Raw genomic sequence first — 18,542 nt, forward strand, 5'->3', positions numbered from 1 at the left:
AGGAGGAGGGGGCAGAAACTCCATGAAAAGACCCCGAGCCAGCACGGGACGGGGCACTTCTGGGAAGCAGCCATGGTGTGGCAAGGCAGCAGGAAGAAACCTCGAGGGAATTGCGTAGAGTAGGTTGCAGCAGACGCCCGGGACCCGCGGTGGAGCAGGGTGTGATGTCAGACCCGCAGCTGGGACCAGGTCTGCGTGGGACTTATGGATGATGCCATAGTTGCCATTATGGAGGATGATGCTATGACAGGAACTGTTCATGGGAGAACAGTGGCAGAGGGAAATGAAATCACCAGATACATACATAACTTCAAATTTCTGTGTGGTTTAGTGTTGTGGCATGACATACTGTTTGAAATAAATGTTGTAAGCAAGAGACTCCAAGGTGTTGACCTTGAAATATCTGGAGCAATGGAACAACGGGACAAAGCAAAGTCATACCTACAGTCTTACCAATCAGATGAGGGATTTCAAAACATTCTGAAGAGTGCACAGAAGTTGGCAGAGGAACTTCACACTGAAGCTATTTTCCCACCCATTCAAGAATACAAGAGTCACCGAAGAAGAAGACATTTTGATTACGCGGCACAGAATAATCCCATAAGAGACCCCAAACAACAATTCAAAGTTGAATTCTTTAACCAGGTGCTAGATTGTGCAATACAATTTCATGTAGAACATTTCATGCAGCTCAAGGAACACAGCAGTATATTTGGGATGTTGTATGATAATCCAAAACTCCTCACTATAGCTGAAGAAGACCTACTACACCAGCAATGCAGGGCACTAGAGACAGTGTTGACACATGATGACATGCGCTATATTGATGCGAGTGATTTAGGTGATGAACTGAAAGCCCTTTCAAGATACATTTCAGCAGGATCAACTCCAAAGGCTGTTCTGGAATATATGTGCACCAATTCTATGCATCTGAAGAAGTGGGCTGTAGCCCACGAAAGCTTATGCTCAAATAAATGTGTTAGTCTCTAAGGTGCCACAAGTACTCCTCGTTCTTTTTAAAATTTTTGAACAAGGCATTTTAAGTTGTTAGTTCTTCTTTATTGGGGTAGGTAGCAGAGCAGTACCGTGAGAGGAGTAGAACAGGAAGAAGGCAGAATTGAGACCTTTCAAAGTTTTGGCCCAAGCGAGGGGACATGGGGGCGTCATTTGAGCTCCCCGCCTCAGGTGCCAAAATGTTGTGGGCTGGCCCTGCTTAGTCTGTCAATTCTTAGGTACAGCACTGCTTTCAAACCCTGTTCTGCCAAGCCTCCACCCTACCCAAGTGCCCAGATGCATCCTATTGCTTGTAGCAGTGTTTTAAACTCAGCCCCTTAACTGGACAAACATAGCAGAGGCCTGTATCCTGAGCTGGTTCCTTCATGCCGTCTGCTCTGACGATGTCCAACGTTTCCTAGCTCTCGTGATTCTGTTTCTTGGCTCATACCGTTGGGTGGGTTTTTTAAAGCATCAGCTCCCGGAGTTCGATAAGTACCTGAGAATTTCAGCTTTCATTGAATCAAAATAGTAAGTGTCCGGGTTGCCCAAAAAGCTGGAAAATATAGCCCCTTAAAGGCTTTCAAGAAGGCAAAGAAAGGGGATGGATCACTCAGTGATTGCCTGCTCTGAAGCATCTGGCATTGGCCACTGTTGGAAGAGCTAGATGGACCATTGGTCTGACCCAGGCTGGCCATTCTTATGTCCTTAAACAGAATCTAAAATTCATTTGTTTAATCTTATTTTAAAACCTGGTGATTTTAAGAGACATTGACATGATTTCTGAGCATTTGGGGTTGATAAGCTTGGTGGTATTTTAATGGGAAATGGATTTTTCAACCCCTTCCACCTCCCGCAAAAAAAACAAGTGATTTCTCTCCACCCCTCAAAGCTAATCTCACATGTGCCAAAAATCCCCTAAGCATCTTTTTCCTGCCTTGCGAAAAGCAAATGCTGCCATCTAGTGCTCGTACAGAGAATAGCAGCAGAGCTTTTTCAACCATTTGCTGGTATTGCTTCTAAGCAGCCAACATCTTCTAAAATGGCTGAAGCCCAAATTAAACCATATTCACCAAATCCTCCTCGCAGGGCTGGGGAGTACTGGTTAAACGACTTTAAAATAGCTGCCATGACTCCTGTGCTTTCTAGTCTCTGCTTTCCTTCTAGGACAAGGAGCATTTACAACCTGGCTGCTTTAATTTTGTGAACTGTTCTGTGCACCGGTGAGGTAGAAGACGGGAAAAATAAGTGAGCACATAATGCCCCGGTTGGGCTTTGGAAAGGAACTAAACTCTTTGGGGCAGGTGTTGCCTTTTGCTGTGTTTGCGCAGCACCCCGTCCAATGAGCCCAATTTTAATTGGGACCTATGGGCACCACAAACAACAAAGGAGAGGGAGCGTCCATGTGACCATCTGCAGCGCCTCTTGTATAAGGTCCCATAACGCTTATTAGTAGGGATCGTGGCGTTAGCTGGTAGGAATAAATGCAGGATAACTCCCAGCCCGTGCCCCCCTCACTCGCAGAGGCATTGCCTCGCAGGAAAGGATGCAGCAGCTTTAAACACAGGAGCAGCAGGCAAGGAATGACCTGCCATGCTCCTCTAGTACATTTCAAGGGCAGTACTTTTAGCAGTGACAGCCGGGCCAGGAGGTACTCCAGTGTTGTAGAGAATGTCTTTATGAAAGGCGGACACATACTTTTGCCACAGTTGCCATGATCCCGCGCTAACCGTCACACCTGAGATGCAGTTGAAGTGAAGAGACGTCTTAGCTCCATTCTAAGCTGCCAGCGAATGGGACTGGCAACTTTTCAGAAGTGGTGTGCCGAGTCTTCCTTTATTCACTCTAGTTTAAGGTTTCGCGTGCCAGTCGTACATTTTAACGTTTTTAGAAGGTCTCTTTCTATAAGTCTAGAATATATAACTAAACAATTGTTGTATGTAAAGTAAATAAGGTTTTTAAAATGTTGAAGAATCATTTAAAATTAAATTAAAATGCAGAGCCCTCCAGACCGGTGGCCAGGATCCAGGCAGTGTGAGTGCCACTGAAAATCAACTCACGGGCCGCCTTTGGCACACGTGCTATAGGTTGCCTACCCCTGATCTAACAGTACGAGTTTCCCCCGCCTCCCCAAGGACATGCATAGCACTCCAGATTATGTATAGAAGAGACTCTCCTCGAGCACGTAAAACCTCACTCTAAAAAGTTAGAGATCGAATCAAGCCACGGTGTAAAACCCCTACATCATATGTTCAGAATGGCACTAAGATCATAGTCTGGGAATTTCTCATGTGCTTTTGTTTTACATTTTAGAGCTTAGTTACTAGGGGAAGTTTCTACCACCATTGTCCCTTTGCAGGATACAGAAGTTTAGCAGCCACTGCCTTGACCGTGGTTGTACAGATCCATGTGTTGCAATCACTCATCTCATAAAGGGAGAGGGATGTATTCCTGGGCTGGACAGCTGCAAGGCTGAAGAGACAAGCTGTCATCTGTTCCACGTTCCAAGATGCACCCTTTGTGCAGGGGGTACAGATGTAACGTTAGACACAAGTGTTCAGAAAGGCCCTTTGCTCCAACAGCTTGGCTTGTGCACAACCCCTGGCCCCTCAAAGCTGCCAACTCCGGGGAGGGGAAGATCTTAGAGATGGTCTACACTAGAAATTCACATCAGTGCAGCTGCGCATGTCTGGTGAAGTGGTCTCCCATCAGCTTAATAACTACCTCCATGAGAAGTAGGAGCAAATGTCAGCACATAACACTGTCTAGGCGGGGGCAGGATGGGGGTCAATAATATATGGAGATATACCTATCTCCTAGAACTGGAAGGGACCTTGAAAGGTCATCAAATCCAGCCCCCTGCCTTCACTAGCAGGACCAAGTACTGATTTTGCCCCAGATCCCTAAGTGGCCCCCTCAAGGGCTGAACTCACAACCCTGGGTTTAGCAGGCCAATGCTCAAACCACTGCGCTAGCCCTCTGGATTTTTCACATCCCTGAGTGACGTAGTGACCAGTTTTCAGAGTAGTGACCAGTGTATAGCATAGATCTGCCCCTGGAAATGCTCTGCCCTTTCATATGGCTGGCCAGCAAACTCGGGGATCACGCTACCACAGCAAGTTTTCACCTTTCACTCAAAGGACTTTGTGCCATACACTCTCAAATGAAGACAGGAAGGAAGGACCTCTAAGCTGCTTCCAAGACTTGTATGTCACCCCAAACCACCTAGCTCTCATTCGGAGCCACATCCCAAATGCAATTGTAGTGGGAATTGCGGTGCTCAGCTGCACCGAGGCTGTAGAAAGGAAGCATTCTTGGGTACTTACAGGTGTAACACGGAACCCATTCTAGGCCAGCGAGTTGAAGATTTGACACATCAAGACAGCCTTTACCTAGTGTAGTTATATAATATTATATAATATTTTACCACATTATATAATTCATTTTAATACTGAAACAGCCTCTGCTATTAAACAGCAGTTATGACATCAACACCCTGGAGTTCATAGGGATTTTGCTCCTGACTCCTCCTAAGTCTTCCATCTGGCGTAGTGACAAAAGGCCTGCTTCTCATCAGGGCGTGTCTGTGCCTCAGTTTCCCCCATGTAAACACTTCCCAGCATCACTAGGAATAAGTTCAGTAACAGATGTAGATACTAGCGATGAGCCTCACACAGAGCTTTCAAGTAACTAGAACGTCTAGGCCTTGCAAGCTGTCCCAGAAGGAAGATGCCTTGCAGAATAGGAGGGCCCCCAAACACACACACAGATGCCACTTTTTAAAATCTTTGATTGTGTAGAATACAGCAGATAAGTTGGGTAGAACATCACATACCACAATAATAGGGCAAAGAATCTATGCTGCATTTAGTCTCCAGTGCTCTCTTGAGATACATGTGTAACACATCTAGTTATCTTTTGTAGGAGAGTTAAGAGCTGGTACTTTCATGCCTTTAAAGACAAAAGTGTGGAAATACATCACTTTTAAAAAAAAATCAGTACTGTACCAAGTAATCTGACATTACTAAGAGGCAGCTGTTAGTTTTCTAGGAGAGAAAATCCACACAGGCTAAGTGATATCCCAGGCTACATAGGAAATGTAGGTGTAACTACAGCTGACAAGAGGAAAATCAGATTCCAATAGGCATGTGCTCACACCACTGAAATACGATGCCTTTTGGTGTTCACATGGAAATGTGTCAGACTTCCTGTTACAATGGGCAAAATGCTTATGCACTAGGCCTCCAGCCCTAGATGGGGATTTCCTTCTCCCAGCCTGTCTTTATCTATGCAGATGTTAAACACTGTGGAAAAGCTGTAGTTTTACTCCATCCTGTGCCCAATACAATGGCTCCACAATGCCTGATGGGGCCTCTACACACTGCCCTACTACAAAGTTACAGCAGTCGTTTCACCACTGTCTACTGTCAGGTAGACACAGTTCAGCTCTATCAGCTTGGCATTCAAAGGAATGTAAAGGATGACTTGTTATGCACACCATCTGGAGAAGGTAAGAGATCCATGACATATGATCGAATAAGTGGCTACAGCAGGAATTAGACTTAATGACAGAAGTGGTAGGCTCATACTTCTTGGAGTTTTGTTAGAGAATAGCATCTTTCAGGAAACCTCTAAAATTCTCCCTGACTTGTCTGTTTTGATATATTCCATTAGACAGTTAGCTTAATTACTACATGACATGTAAACTTGGAACAGTTGGATTTGTGTAACTGATGTGCTCGGTCTAGCTGGTCAAGCTTTATTTAGTGAAATGTTTAGTTTAACCTCCATTACTTGAGTCATGGGAGCAGACACGGGTTTCCTTTCTTCCTTTCGTCCACATTTCTCTCCAGGCAGGAAGTCCTAATTCCCAGCCCCATATACATCAGGTAGCAATAAAACAGACATACATATAAAGGCATTAGTTAGAACTAAAGCAATGAAGCTGGTTAATGTTTTGGGAAGACAAAGTTCCATCAGTGTATATTTAGGTTTTCTTCCTAACCAAGAGGGCTAGAAACTTTCATTTATGAGTTTAGATTCTGTAACTCTGACTACAATATAGGGGGCACAGAGCTAAAGCAAATGATCTGGGCATTTAACACCACTGGGCCCTTTCACATCAGGAATGTAGGGTTTTTTTTTTTTTTTTAAATGATTTGCCCAAGCCATATCATCGTATTTCCCTCCACCCTCTTTCACAGGCAGTAGTTTTTAAATCTTAGACCTGTCCATCCTACCATCAGAGATCCTATATACAGAGCTGCTATATGCTTTCCAAACAGCAACTCGCAATTTTGGAGGCTTGCGAGCACAGGAATGGGATTTGGAACAGCCGTTCTATGGTGAGTTAGAGTGCGCACTCTTCGAATAACAAGAGGTGGCACAGCAGAGATCTTAGACCAACTAGTTCGGCTACATATAAACAGGTTCAAATGTCCATCCCGAGTAGAGCCCTGCATGGGACTATTTTTTTAATCCTGGTCCCACTCACTCTTGTTACGATGACAGCGGGTCCTGCAGGATCCCAGTCCCGCTGCAGGGATCCTACACTAGTCCCACGCAGGGCTCTAATCTAGAGCTTGCTTGCTTTCCTGTCCCAGCGTGCTAACTCATCAGCACTTGATGAAGAATGGCAGGAAGACATGCACCAGTTCAGGCCCTTTAATCTGTCTGAGACAGGGTGCCGAAGCACAAAAAATGATAAAACGGTCTGCATTTTTACAGCAAAAAACCTACGGAAATTTATAGGGAAAAAAATATTTTTGTACATGGGGTAAAACGTTATAAATTCAAGACAACTCACAGACAAGGGGAAACTCCCACATCTAGCACTCATTTCTTTAAAAAGTTCACTTGAATAGCCAGGCAGTCAAGCTGCCGCTCTCTTTGAAATGATAGTTACTTTTCCCAAGTGGCTCACAGTACTGTTTGCATCTTGGAATGTCCTCAGAAGGCTCCGTGTCAAAACAAGGTGACAGAATAAAAACCCCAGAGTCCTTTCAGATAGCAGGGGAAGGAAGGAAAAGGGAACGCTTAGTCATCAAATTTTATCTTCTTCCCTTGTGGCTTGTGTTCTCCTCCTCCTCCTCCTCTGCCTCCCCGGAAGCCACCTCCTCTACCTGGAAAGAAATTGAAGAGATTAGGAACCAACGTTGCATTTAGCCTGACTCAGAAGTTAGTACATGGACAGCACATTAGTATTCTAATGTGCCACCTCTGAGAATCTGAAAGTATGTGCCTGGCCTGGGATTAGTCAGGCAACATTTTAGACAAGTCAAAGACTGAAGTCGATAACATGCTAAGCTTTGGTTATACTTTCTTCGTACCTCCAAATCCTCTGCCGCCACCCCGTCCACCGAATCCACCTCTGCCACCCCGTCCTCCTCTTCCTCCGCGTCCGCCAAATCCACCGCCAAATCCACCACCACGCTGACCATCACCCTTGGGCTTGGCATAGTCAAGGGTCACTTTGTTTCCATCGATCTCTCCATCCTCCATAGCTTCTTTAGCTGCTTTGGCATCTTCTGGGCAGCTGAAGTCCACAAACCCAAATCTATACAAGGTAGTGAAAAGACAGGAGTTCACCTTCCACTGAAGTGAGCCACGCAGCAGTTCCACCCTTCCCCAGAATGCCACGCATACTGAAGAGCTACACCGTAATGTATGCATTTAAAAAGAGAACACGCGGGGGGAGAGGGAGGAGGAGGAGGGGTGGTGTTTCCACTGTATTTGGCTTCCCACCATCCTATAAGCTTTACTCTTTCAAAGTTCTAGCTTGTTAACACCATGCCAACTTTAAATGTGCATTATTTGTGTAACCTGCTCATTGCCTCCTTTACTTTTAGCACTCTTGCTGCAAGTTCCCTACTATGCTGCTTCTTCACAACACCTTCAGTCCAAATTACTGTGTGTCTAATGTTGGCCCAGCAATCAACGCTGCAACATTTAAATATCCCATAAGAGGCTCAATTTAAGAAACTGTATGAGCTACTGGGTGAGGAGGGAGCAGCAGAGAATAAAACCTCATCATAGAGGATCTGTTTGCACTATTAATATTGGCCCACTGGCAGTCAGAGCAGAAGATCTACACCACCATTTTTCATGGCCATTCACAGGACTAAGCACAGCTTGTTACACAAGAACACACATCCACAGTGTCCCACAGCCTTGGCTAATCACTCATCTAAAGCCAGAAGGTGAATATGCCAGCACTGAGCACTTAATTTTCTTCTCGTGCGAATCCATAGGCTGCCACTGATTTTACGGCAGGAAGGAGCTCATTGAGAAGGGAGGCTGTTACACCTTTACTGTTGACAGATGTAATAGAATATCCAAGATTGCACCCCTGTTTCCTCTTAGGAACTAGTTGACAATGTTATTAATGCCAATTTGAGGTCAGTTAGAATTTCAATTGATTAATCTAGACCTCTTCCAGCAGGAAGTGAATTATACCATCTCCAGATTAGAATTTAACATACCCTTTGGAGGAGCCAGTGTCTCTGTCCATGACTATTCTGGCATTGACAGAACCCTCAAACGAATCCCTCAACGTCTCCTCTGTGGTGTCCTCAGAAAGGCCTTTGACAAACAGCGTTTTGGTTTGTTCTAAACAAAGAGAATCCATTTTCAGATCAACCCCTTTTGCATCTGAAGAAGTGAGTTTCTTACCCACGAAAGCTTATGCTCCCAATACTTTTGTTAGTCTTAAAAGTGCCACAGGACCCTCTGTTGCTTTTTACACTTTTGTAAAGTTTGTGCCTTAAGTAAGATATGTGAGCCAGGTTCCCAGCCACGCATACATCAAGCTCTTTTACGTTAAAAAAGGAGACATTAGCCAGTTGAACACTGTGGACTAATTTGAGATGTCAGATAAAAACCCCTATCTACACCAACATTATAAAGGTTGCTTTCCTGGGCCACAACTACAAAAATAGAAAGGCCAAAAACATTTAAGTGACTGACATGCAAACAGCTAAGGTGTTTTTGTTTCAAGATTTTAAAAGAGGGAAAAATATTAGCAGCTTATGCCAAGACATTCCCCCGCCCTTGTTTCTGACCTTGGAAAAAACTTGTTCTGTTAGACAACAGAAATGCTCACAAAAAACAAGTTCAGTCATGAAGGAGGCATAATCATAACTACAATTAACACAGCTTGATCAGTACTTTACTATCCAAAGGAATTTTGAGATTATTTCATCAGTATCTCAGTCATCATATCCACCTCTTAAACTTAACTCTTGCTGCTGTTCACTGTTCCTAGCATCTGAGAAGCAGGTCTTTTCCACACCATTTGTCCACGTCAAATGATTTTTGGGGAACAGAATTAAGTGTACATGAATTATAACTGAATCAAAATCTCAAAACCTCTGTAGGTCAGGATAAAGCACAGGGCACTTACGACTAAATCCTCCTCTGGAGTTACCACTGCCTTTCTGTCCGGCTGGTGCGCTGAATTCCAGTCTGATTGTTCTGCCTTCAATTTCTGTGTTGTTACAGGAATTCAAAGCTTCCTTAGCATCTTCAACTGTGGAAAATTCGATGAACGCATATCTAGGTGGAGAGAAAAATTCAGATCAGACTGGAGACTTGTTCCCATATGGGTCCTAAATAGCATGAAACAAGTCATGCTGCCAATATTCAAATCTTTACTACAGGGCTGGATCACTTAAGGTTTTGTTAGTTTTTTTGAGGGGGAGGAAATACAACTCCACTCTTACGCACCCTTTAGGCTTGCCCTGGTTATTTTGTGGCATCCTGATAGCAGAGGCTTTTTCAAACAATTCTTGAAGAGATTCTTCTGTTGCATTGTATGAGAGGTTGTTCACAATTAGGGTCTTTGACTCTCCACCTACCAGGAAAGAGAAAGACAACTTAGAACTGCACATTTACAGACAGACTTTTCCGAACTAAACCAACAGAGCTTTTAGGAGCAAGAGGGAATGGGGTATTTTCAGGATTATGTATCTTTGCTCCACTATGGTATCTGCCTCAGTCACCATGCACAAGGTGGACTCCCAAGCACAAACTAATAACCTTCATACGCTTAATTGGCATCTAGCGTATTGTATGTCAGGGTAATTGGTACCTGGACTAGCTAGATTGTTCAGAACTGGAGAATTGCTGCGTAACTTAAAACTCCTGAAGGATTTAAGAATGGTTTAAGTGCTCCTTTGTGCAAGGTGCTGCTGGATTAACAGCCTTCAAAACAAAATCCTCAAATCCAAGAGTATTCACCAATGAACACTCTCTCTCTAGGTCAAGGTCTAGAGAATGAAGGTACTTGTTTCACAAGGCCCAGCATGATAGGGGCAGGTTGACTCAAGTCTGAACTGATGGACCTCTTTCCCACTAATATGCAAATTAGAATGGTAGCCATTGTGATCTTTTATAACTATATAAGATGGCATGAAGTGTAAGGGATTGAAAGTAGAAAGAAAAAAGGAAGAAATACAAAGGATTCCCTGTGAACTGCTCTGATTTGCTTGTGATAGCATCACAGCCTACCTATCCCCTGTCTTGGTAAAGCTTATCTGTGGATTGGCTATCAGGTACCTTTAGCACATCATAGTGCTGTATAAATACCTTTTTGTGTCTCTTGATGGCTCTTCTCTCCTGTGTAGTCTAAGATGATGGCACGTCCCTCGATTTCAGTGCCCTGCTTCTCCTCTAGTGCCTTGTCTGCCTCAGCTTCTGTTTTAAACTCTACATAGGCAATCCTACAACAGTAAAGACAGCAGATGAACAAGCTGTTTCTTTGGGGAGTGTTGAATATGCACAAAAAGCTAAAACCCAGATAATGCTTTCAGGACAAGTATTTAATTTCACTTTTCTAATTAGCAAAAAGACAGTCAACATTAAAAAGGCAACGCATGCCTGGGAAAAAAAACCTACAACTATCACAACTACATACCCTTTACTGCTCCCGTCCTTGCCAGCCACTAGCCTGATTTCTAGCGCTTCTTCAAATACTTCTCTCAATTCATCCTGAGTTATACGGTAAGGCAGATTCTTAACAAAGAGTGTTCTGGCATCTCTCTCTACAGAAAGACAAAAAAATTAAGATTCTCTAGTATACTGTACCACATTGAACAAAATGCCAGCACCAGGAAAGCCAAAGTAATTCAATTATATCACCAAAACACAAGTCACGTTGATATTTTATATTTGTGCCAGGAACAGTTATAATTTTACACATTAAGGGCTCTACATCCAAAAGTAGAAATCTCTTTACCACATGCTGGTAATATGAACATTCCCCCAAACACAATCCAGATCATTAATACATTAACCATTTCTGCAGGTATTACTACAATCACCAAACCGAACAGGCCAGTAGCAGAGTCAGTCAGTCACTGGCTTGCTTAACATGACAAGACGCATTACCTGGAAATCTAGCAGATAACTAACTTGCGTTCTTTTTCATACCTTTCTTTGTTTCTTTAATGATTTCTTTACTCCTTGCTTTCTCCAGTTTGATTTCCAAACCCATGAATTTCTTCCCATTAAATTCCAGGGATTTATCCAGATCCTCGGCTGATGAGAAATCTACATAGCCAAACCGCCTGAAAGAAGGAAGACTTTAATATCTACCCTGAACTTTGGCGTTAGTGTCAGAACACATTGTGGAAGTGTGGTCAATAAGGATATGTCTACACTGCATTATAAACCATGGTCTGTGCAACCCAAGCTTATGGAGCTGATGTTTCCAAACCCACACTTGAGCATCCACACTGCATTGTAAACCTGAGCCTACGATTGCCGGACTCGGGTCTCACAGCCATGCTACTGCACCCACCCTGCACTGCACAGACCTCTTGACTTGGGCCTGCAGCTTAGAGCTGCATCCACACTGCAAAATGACAAGGGCTTAGACCAGAACCACAGTGGGGCCCCACTAGGATCGAAGTCCTCTTGCTTGCTGATACAAGTCAGACTGATGTGTGTGTGGATGGAAAGGGGACTTGGGCTCAAAACCTCAATCAGGGCTGGACTTAGGTTATGTCTACACTACTCACCTTTTAGCGACACAGCTGTGTCGCTAAAAGGCACGCAGCATAGACGCTGTTTGTTGGCAGGAGACAGTTCTCCCGACCAAAAAAAAAAAAACAAAAACCAAAAAAACTCCCACCCCCAATGAGCAGCGGTAGCTGTTCACATCGGTACTTTTGGCCGGCAAAACTTTTATCATTGGGGATGGGGTGTGTTTTTTTTTCCACACCACTGAGCAACAGAAGTGTTGCCGACGAAAGTCCAGTGTAGACAAAGCCTTAGAGTGCAGTGTACGCATACCCTAAGAGCTGCCTTCAAAAAAGTTAATGACTGAAGCAGCTTTACAGTGGAAGCCATTAAAATATAAACCTTACACAACTAGGGGTAGTCAGAAGAGCTGTGCTCCTCAACAAGGAATCTATCATATTGCTAAGACAGCAAGTTTTCAGCCTGGAACTCTAATTTAGAGATCCAAACGCATCAAGACGAGTTACATCTCAGCTACAAGGTATGCTGGTTTATGTCTTTAAAGCAGTCCTGAATTCAAATCGTGACAGATTTCCTGTGCCTTCCCAGGAGGGTCACTTAACCTCTTTCAACATCTGCCAAACGGACACACTTACCCAAGTCACAGAACTAGTAAGAATTAGCGGTTCAGTACTAAATATTTTCAGAAAAATGAAACCAAATTGCCCCCAAGACACTCAAAAAATAGCTCTTTAGAAAGTGTAATAGCTTAGACTCGGCTGCCCCAAAAAGGGCTATACGTAAACTACATAAAATGAACACTGCAGCCTTCCTCTTTGGTATGGACATGCTGCCTGAAGCAGTTACCAGTCCTGAGAGGAAGTGCTCCACCTTGTTCAGAATAGCATAAGGCTGAACTTGGTCTAAACAGTTCCACATACTATCCAGTGATCACTTAAACATTTTGTTTGTCCCAGTTATGCCTCCTAATTGTGCCAGTAGTTTACAGCTTAATATGAAGAGAAAGTAGCAGCAGAATTATAGTGAAGAGCTTACTTGGAACCACCAATTCTGACTTGCAGAACTGGAAGGTCTTTTTTGCCGAAGAACTCCTTGATGGCAGTCTTCAGTTCCTCATAGTCCTTGCTGGCGTTCAAGTTTCCCATGAACAGAGAGAAAGCTGAAGCAGTTTCTTTAAGAAAAAGTGAAGTTCAATTAGGCAAATTAAAGGATGATTAAATTGGAGGCATTTTAGGACTACGGCACATCAGTTTATATCCAAGTCACATCAGACTTCAGTATTAAGTCCCTAGTATTCATCATTTGTGCTGGTAGCACCATATAAAAGCCAAAGATTCAAACCCCATAGTGCAAGTTCCCCAGCTAGAACCTTCCCACATTAAATGAAGACATTTTGAACATTCTCTCTGGAGCACTGCAGTAAGGGGAGCCTTGACTTTAGCTGCACTCGCATTTCAGGCTGCACCATACTACATACCTTCAGTTTTCTTTTTCTTGGCTTCTGGAACACTTTTTTGCTTGGGCATTTCCTTCTTTCGTTTTCCAGGAACTTCCTTCACAGATTCTGTGGTACAGGAAAATACATTAGAAGGATCTTATTTTTATTCTAAGCAAGGCATCCAGTGACACCCCCACCCTCCGTCACGCTGGATCAGTACTTGACTATCTTGAGAAACTTTCATTGTGATTTTCCTCACATCATTTCAGTGAGTGTTCATCAGTTCCAGCTTTGGAAGACAGGGTTGGACACACTTCTTGCCTACTGCTGCTATAGGGGAGTTCTGTGTATTACTAAGCAGCAGGGATTTACGCATGCATAGAACATTCAGCTCACCTTCCTCTTCATCCTCATCGTCGTCATCCTCATCGTCGTCCTCATCTTCGTCGTCGTCGTCCTCATCATCATCCTCAGAGTCTGCCTTTGCTTTCATTGGAACAGCTTTCACCGGCATAGCCTTCTTTCCTTTTGCTGGGGTTGTGTCCATTGCCTCAACTTCAGAGTCTGAAACATCAAAGCAAACCATCTTTCTTGGGAATGGTTCAATTTCTGTGCAACTGAGCAAGGCATCTCCACCACCCTCATTTCCCCTCTGGTAAAATGGGCCATGCTTCTCACTCTTTCGTCTTGTCCATTTCACTTGGCAAGCTCTTTGGGGCGGGGACTCAATGTGTGTTTTACAGTGCTTAACACAACTGGATCCTGGACACGACTGAGGTCTCTTAGCCTATGTCTACACTGCAGTGAAATACCTGTGGCAGGCCCGAGTCAGCTGACCCAGACCAGCCGTGGACGTTTTATTGCAGTGTAGACATATCCTAAAGTGCTACTCTAATATTATTACCATTAGTAATATCCAGTAGGTAGTAACAAGCGCCCACAGAAAGCAGCAATAGGAAATAATTGTTAAACTCCAACACACTCCTTAGTTTTATTTGGACGCATCAATGGCCTTATAAAATCAGGTCTGCCGTATGTGAAATATTGAAACTAGTTTGCTTGCCTAATACTAAGAGCTCAGTACATGTCAGCCTCTGGGTTCAAGCCAACTAAAAACTTGTACATTTTATAATGATCAAAATTATATACTCTAAGCCTTCCCATAACCAGTGTAGCCTACGCACCATCGTCTTCCTCATCATCATCTTCCTCATCGTCGTCATCCTCATCGTCAGATTCTTGTTTTGCAGATACTGCCACAGGTTTTGCCAGTACAGGCTTTTTGACTGCAGGCGCCACAGGCATTGCTACTTCCTCCTCAGACTCATCTGTAACGAGAGTTCATCACTCACCAGTCTGCATGCTATAAATGAGCATTTATATCAGGGGAGGGCAAACTACAGCCTGCGGACTGGATTCAGCCAGTCAGGGTTTTCAATCCGGCCCGCGGGATTGCCAGCCCCGGACTGCTCCCAGACGCGGTTGGCACCACGTCCCTGCGGCCCCTGGGGGAGGGGAGCAGCGGGCTCCGTATGCTGCCCTCGCCTGGAGGCACTGTCCCCCCACAGCTCCCACGGACCGGAAATGGGGAACTGCGGCCAATGGGAGCTTCAGGGGTGGTACCCACAGGCAAGGGTGGCACGCGGTGGAGCCACCTGCCCCACCCCACAAGCCACTGCCAGGCATGCTGGCCACATCCAGGAGTGATGCAGGGCCAGGGTAGGCAGACTGCCTTAGCATCGCTGCCACCCCAGAGCCTCCCAAGGTAAGCAGTGCCGGGCCGGAGCCCACAGCCCAAACCCCTCCTGCACCCCAAGCCCTTGCTCTGAGCCCCCTCCTGCACACTGCACCCCCTTCCCATACACCGCACTTCAATCCCCTACCCCAGCCCTACATTTATGGCCCTGCATACAATTTCCCCACCCAGATGTGGCTCTCGGGCCAAAAAGTTTGCCCACTCCTGATTTATACAGTTAATTCAGGTTTGCTCAAGAAATGTACTCTGAGATGTTGCTAAATTAATCAATGGCTTGAACCATGCACGACAGGGAGCCCATGCAAGCTTCCCCCAAACAGCTCTGCTAGTTTAACTTAGTGCTGACCTCTCTACTCCCTACATTTGCTATACAAACCCTGTGCCTCATTGGACTAAAAACTGCCAGTTGTGCTGAACTGCACACTGGCTGTGATATGGACATATAGGAGCTATTCAGGTTGAAGTAATTTTGTTCAATGATGGCAAAGAATTTAACAGAAAAGGGAATTTTGACTTGCCAGAGTCATCTTCATCCTCCTCACTGTTGTCGTCATCCTCCTCCTCCTCTTCCATGTCTTTTTTCTTCGCATTTTTTCCATTTTTAGCTCCTTTGGCTGGAGTGGCAACTGCCTTCTTGGCTGGAGTGGCAACTACCTTCTTGGCTGGAGTGGCAACTACCTTCTTGGCTGGAGTGGCAGCCTTTTTGCCAGGTGTAACTGCTGCTTTTGGTGTTACCACTTTCTTCTGAGGAACAACCTTGGAGAAACAGACAAGTCAAATGAGTGTACACAACTCCTAAATTAGATTAAATTAAACCCACCACAACCATTCATCCAACTAGCCTCTCTGCTGGAGTGCCTAGAAAGGCTGCATGACCAAACCGTAAAGCCACGTTGGCAGCTCACCGGGAACTAAAGGACTGTCCCTCGTTTACATATATAAAAAGTCTCCCTACCCTGTTTCCCCGAAAATAAGACAGTGTCTTATATTAATTTTTGCTCCCAAAGATGCGCTAGGTCTTATTTTCAGGGGATGTCTTATTTTTCAGAAATGAAAAAAGCCTTATTATCGGTGGATGCCTTATCGGGGAGGTCTTATTATCGGGGGGATGCCTTATATTACAACGAGAGGCAAAACTGTAAGTAGGCCTTATTTTCGGAGGATGTCTTATTTTCGGGGAAACAGGGTACTACATATGAACTTCTGCCACCTCTATGCCTGTTTTTGGCCCCTCTCTGCCTCCACAACTAGGACATCTGAAGGGGGTGGGTTTACCAAGTATAAAAAGAAACCACCATTAAGAACCCTTGGTAAGAGCTGAGTATTAATAGGTGCCCTTTTTGACAGAACTACTTGGTTTCTGATGAAATGCCCAGTTAGCTAATTTGCATATTCTTCCCTATCTTTATGGGAGAGGAACAGAAAGGAGAATACAATTAGTTTAGTGTTCAAGAAGCCAGCCTTTCCGCAACAGACAAACCTTGACAGTGCCACATTCGAAAGTTATTTAGCTACACTCAAAATATCTACTTGTTAATGCTAGTTCCTGGTCTCATCACTTATGGTATTTTCTCATCACTTATTGCATTTATTCCCCTATTTCATTCACCGAAGGCTTCTGGGTTGTGTTTCCCAAATGAATAATTTATTCCCAAAGTAACATGGAGCAAAAAAAAAAAAAAAAATCCAGATGTAAAATGATCACCTCTTCCTCACTGCTGTCCTCTTCCTCTGAGGAGTCCTCCTCCTCACTATCTTCTACATCCTTTGGGGGAGGAGGAGCCACTTTTTTCTGTTTGGCTTGATTTTTCGGATTCTTAAAGAAGAAATGTGAAATATGAACATACGTTAAAGTTCACCCATTTAATCTTCCAATTTACAAAAATGTCTATAAAAGAATGTAAAACACACCAAAGCCGTAAAATATGAAGCCAAATCCCATGTTAACAAATGTTTCCAAATTGTGCTTCCACACACAAGGACTACAACTGCCTGGCACCACTACTTTCCTGTCAAATTTAGAAATCTGCTGGTCGTTATCACACTGCATCATGCCTGCGGCAGCGACCACCACGTTTTTTCAGATCCTCTAAAATGCCCGCGCATGAACCTGAGACACAAGGTGAGCGAGGGAGTGTCTTTTATTGGACCAACTTCTGCCCCTGGGAGGAACAAGCGTTCGAGCCACGCGGAGCTCTTCCGGAACCTGCTTAATACACGTGCAGACCTTTAATCAAGCAGGGCGATGGGGCAGAGGGGGGAGGCATCCCTCTCCTATGGAAAGTCACGCCTAACCCCTGACTTTCCTCCCGCCCACACACAGCCACGCTGATCGAGGAGCCCCCCACGCCTCGTGGAGGAGCCGTCAGCGCTGCGGCCAGGCCGCGGAAAGTCCACGCGCTCAAGTGCTTCCCCTGCCCGCCCGAGCCCCGGGGGGACGCGACAAAGGGCCTGGCACCATGTGGCACAGCCAGGCCCGCGCCGCGTGCTCGCGGCTCCGGAGACACCACGTGGCCGCCCCCCCACGCGGCGCACGCAGCCTGAGGCCTTCCCATCCGGCAGCGCGCGCCGCCGGCCCCGCCCCCTCCTCCGCGCGCGCGCGCGCCCCCCGACCCTCTAGCTTCCGTCGCGAGCCCCGAGGGGGGCCTAGAAACCCTCAACGGCCGGAAAGAGGCCTAGAAACCGCCCCGAGTCCTGCGGCCCGTCGCGGAGCCGGGATGCGGCACCCGGCCTCGGGGGCTGGGAGAGGCCGCGCGAAACCTGCCGGCTTCGGGGCCTGGGGGGGATTCGAAACCACCTCCCCTCGGGGAGCCGAGAAACCGCCCCCCGGCACCGCGACCCGACGGGGGCCTGGCCGCCGCCGCTCTCCCCTCCCAAGGATGGGGCCTGGCCGGGTCCGCCTCGGGCCCTCCGTTCCCCGGGCTGGGGCCGGGCCTCGCGCTCTCCGCGGGCCTCACCTTGGCGATCTTCACCATGATGGCGGCGGGGGCGTCACGGGCCGGCGCGCGCTCCGGGGCGGTTGGGTCCGTGTGCGACAGGCAGCGCCGGGAGCAGCGACTCGACTGTGCCCTGGACTGAAGCGAAAGAGGGAGAGCGCCGCCCCTCCCCCCAACCTCCCCCAGCTTATGCTTTGCCCCGCCCCCCGTCGCCCCGCCGGACCAACCCCTGCCCGCGTCGCGGCTAGCTCCGCCCGCCCGCCCAAAAGCCGCCCAATCACCGGTCTCCGAGTGCGGAATACGCACCAATCGGCGCGGGGCTGCCTCTGACCAATTGGAGCGCGCGTTACAGCGAGAGGTCGTGCCCGCTGGGGAGAAGGGGCAATGTATCCAATAGGCGGCTGCGCTCCGATGGGGTTCGGATGGGGGGCTGGGAAAG

The 18,542-nt window shown here is 46.1% G+C and overlaps 1 protein-coding gene and 4 non-coding genes across 5 annotated transcripts; all 5 read right to left on the minus strand.

Moving 5' to 3' along the window:
- Positions 1-6,642: 6,642 nt before the first annotated feature.
- NCL (nucleolin) lies at positions 6,643-18,306 on the minus strand. Its single transcript, XM_008173714.3, has 15 exons — positions 18,125-18,306; positions 16,873-16,983; positions 15,686-15,923; positions 14,596-14,739; positions 13,808-13,975; positions 13,451-13,537; positions 13,009-13,144; positions 11,422-11,558; positions 10,907-11,033; positions 10,579-10,712; positions 9,718-9,844; positions 9,395-9,546; positions 8,475-8,601; positions 7,323-7,549; positions 6,643-7,115 (listed from the first exon to the last, which is right to left on the minus strand). The coding sequence occupies exons 1-15, from the start codon at positions 18,140-18,142 to the stop codon at positions 7,030-7,032; spliced, it is 2,019 nt and encodes a 672-aa protein (XP_008171936.2). The 5' UTR covers positions 18,143-18,306; the 3' UTR covers positions 6,643-7,029.
- Positions 8,149-8,286, minus strand: LOC112060390 (small nucleolar RNA SNORA75). Its single transcript, XR_002889700.1, has one exon. It is a non-coding gene; the product is annotated as a small nucleolar RNA SNORA75 (small nucleolar RNA).
- On the minus strand, positions 9,148-9,216 carry LOC112060392 (small nucleolar RNA SNORD20). Its single transcript, XR_002889702.1, has one exon. It is a non-coding gene; the product is annotated as a small nucleolar RNA SNORD20 (small nucleolar RNA).
- Positions 13,215-13,282, minus strand: LOC112060391 (small nucleolar RNA SNORD82). Its single transcript, XR_002889701.1, has one exon. It is a non-coding gene; the product is annotated as a small nucleolar RNA SNORD82 (small nucleolar RNA).
- On the minus strand, positions 13,620-13,699 carry LOC112060393 (small nucleolar RNA SNORD20). The gene has a single exon (XR_002889703.1). It is a non-coding gene; the product is annotated as a small nucleolar RNA SNORD20 (small nucleolar RNA).
- Positions 18,307-18,542: the final 236 nt, after the last annotated feature.

Source organism: Chrysemys picta, chromosome 9 (genome assembly GCF_011386835.1).
Source record: "Chrysemys picta bellii isolate R12L10 chromosome 9, ASM1138683v2, whole genome shotgun sequence".
Lineage (NCBI taxonomy): Eukaryota > Metazoa > Chordata > Testudines > Emydidae > Chrysemys > Chrysemys picta.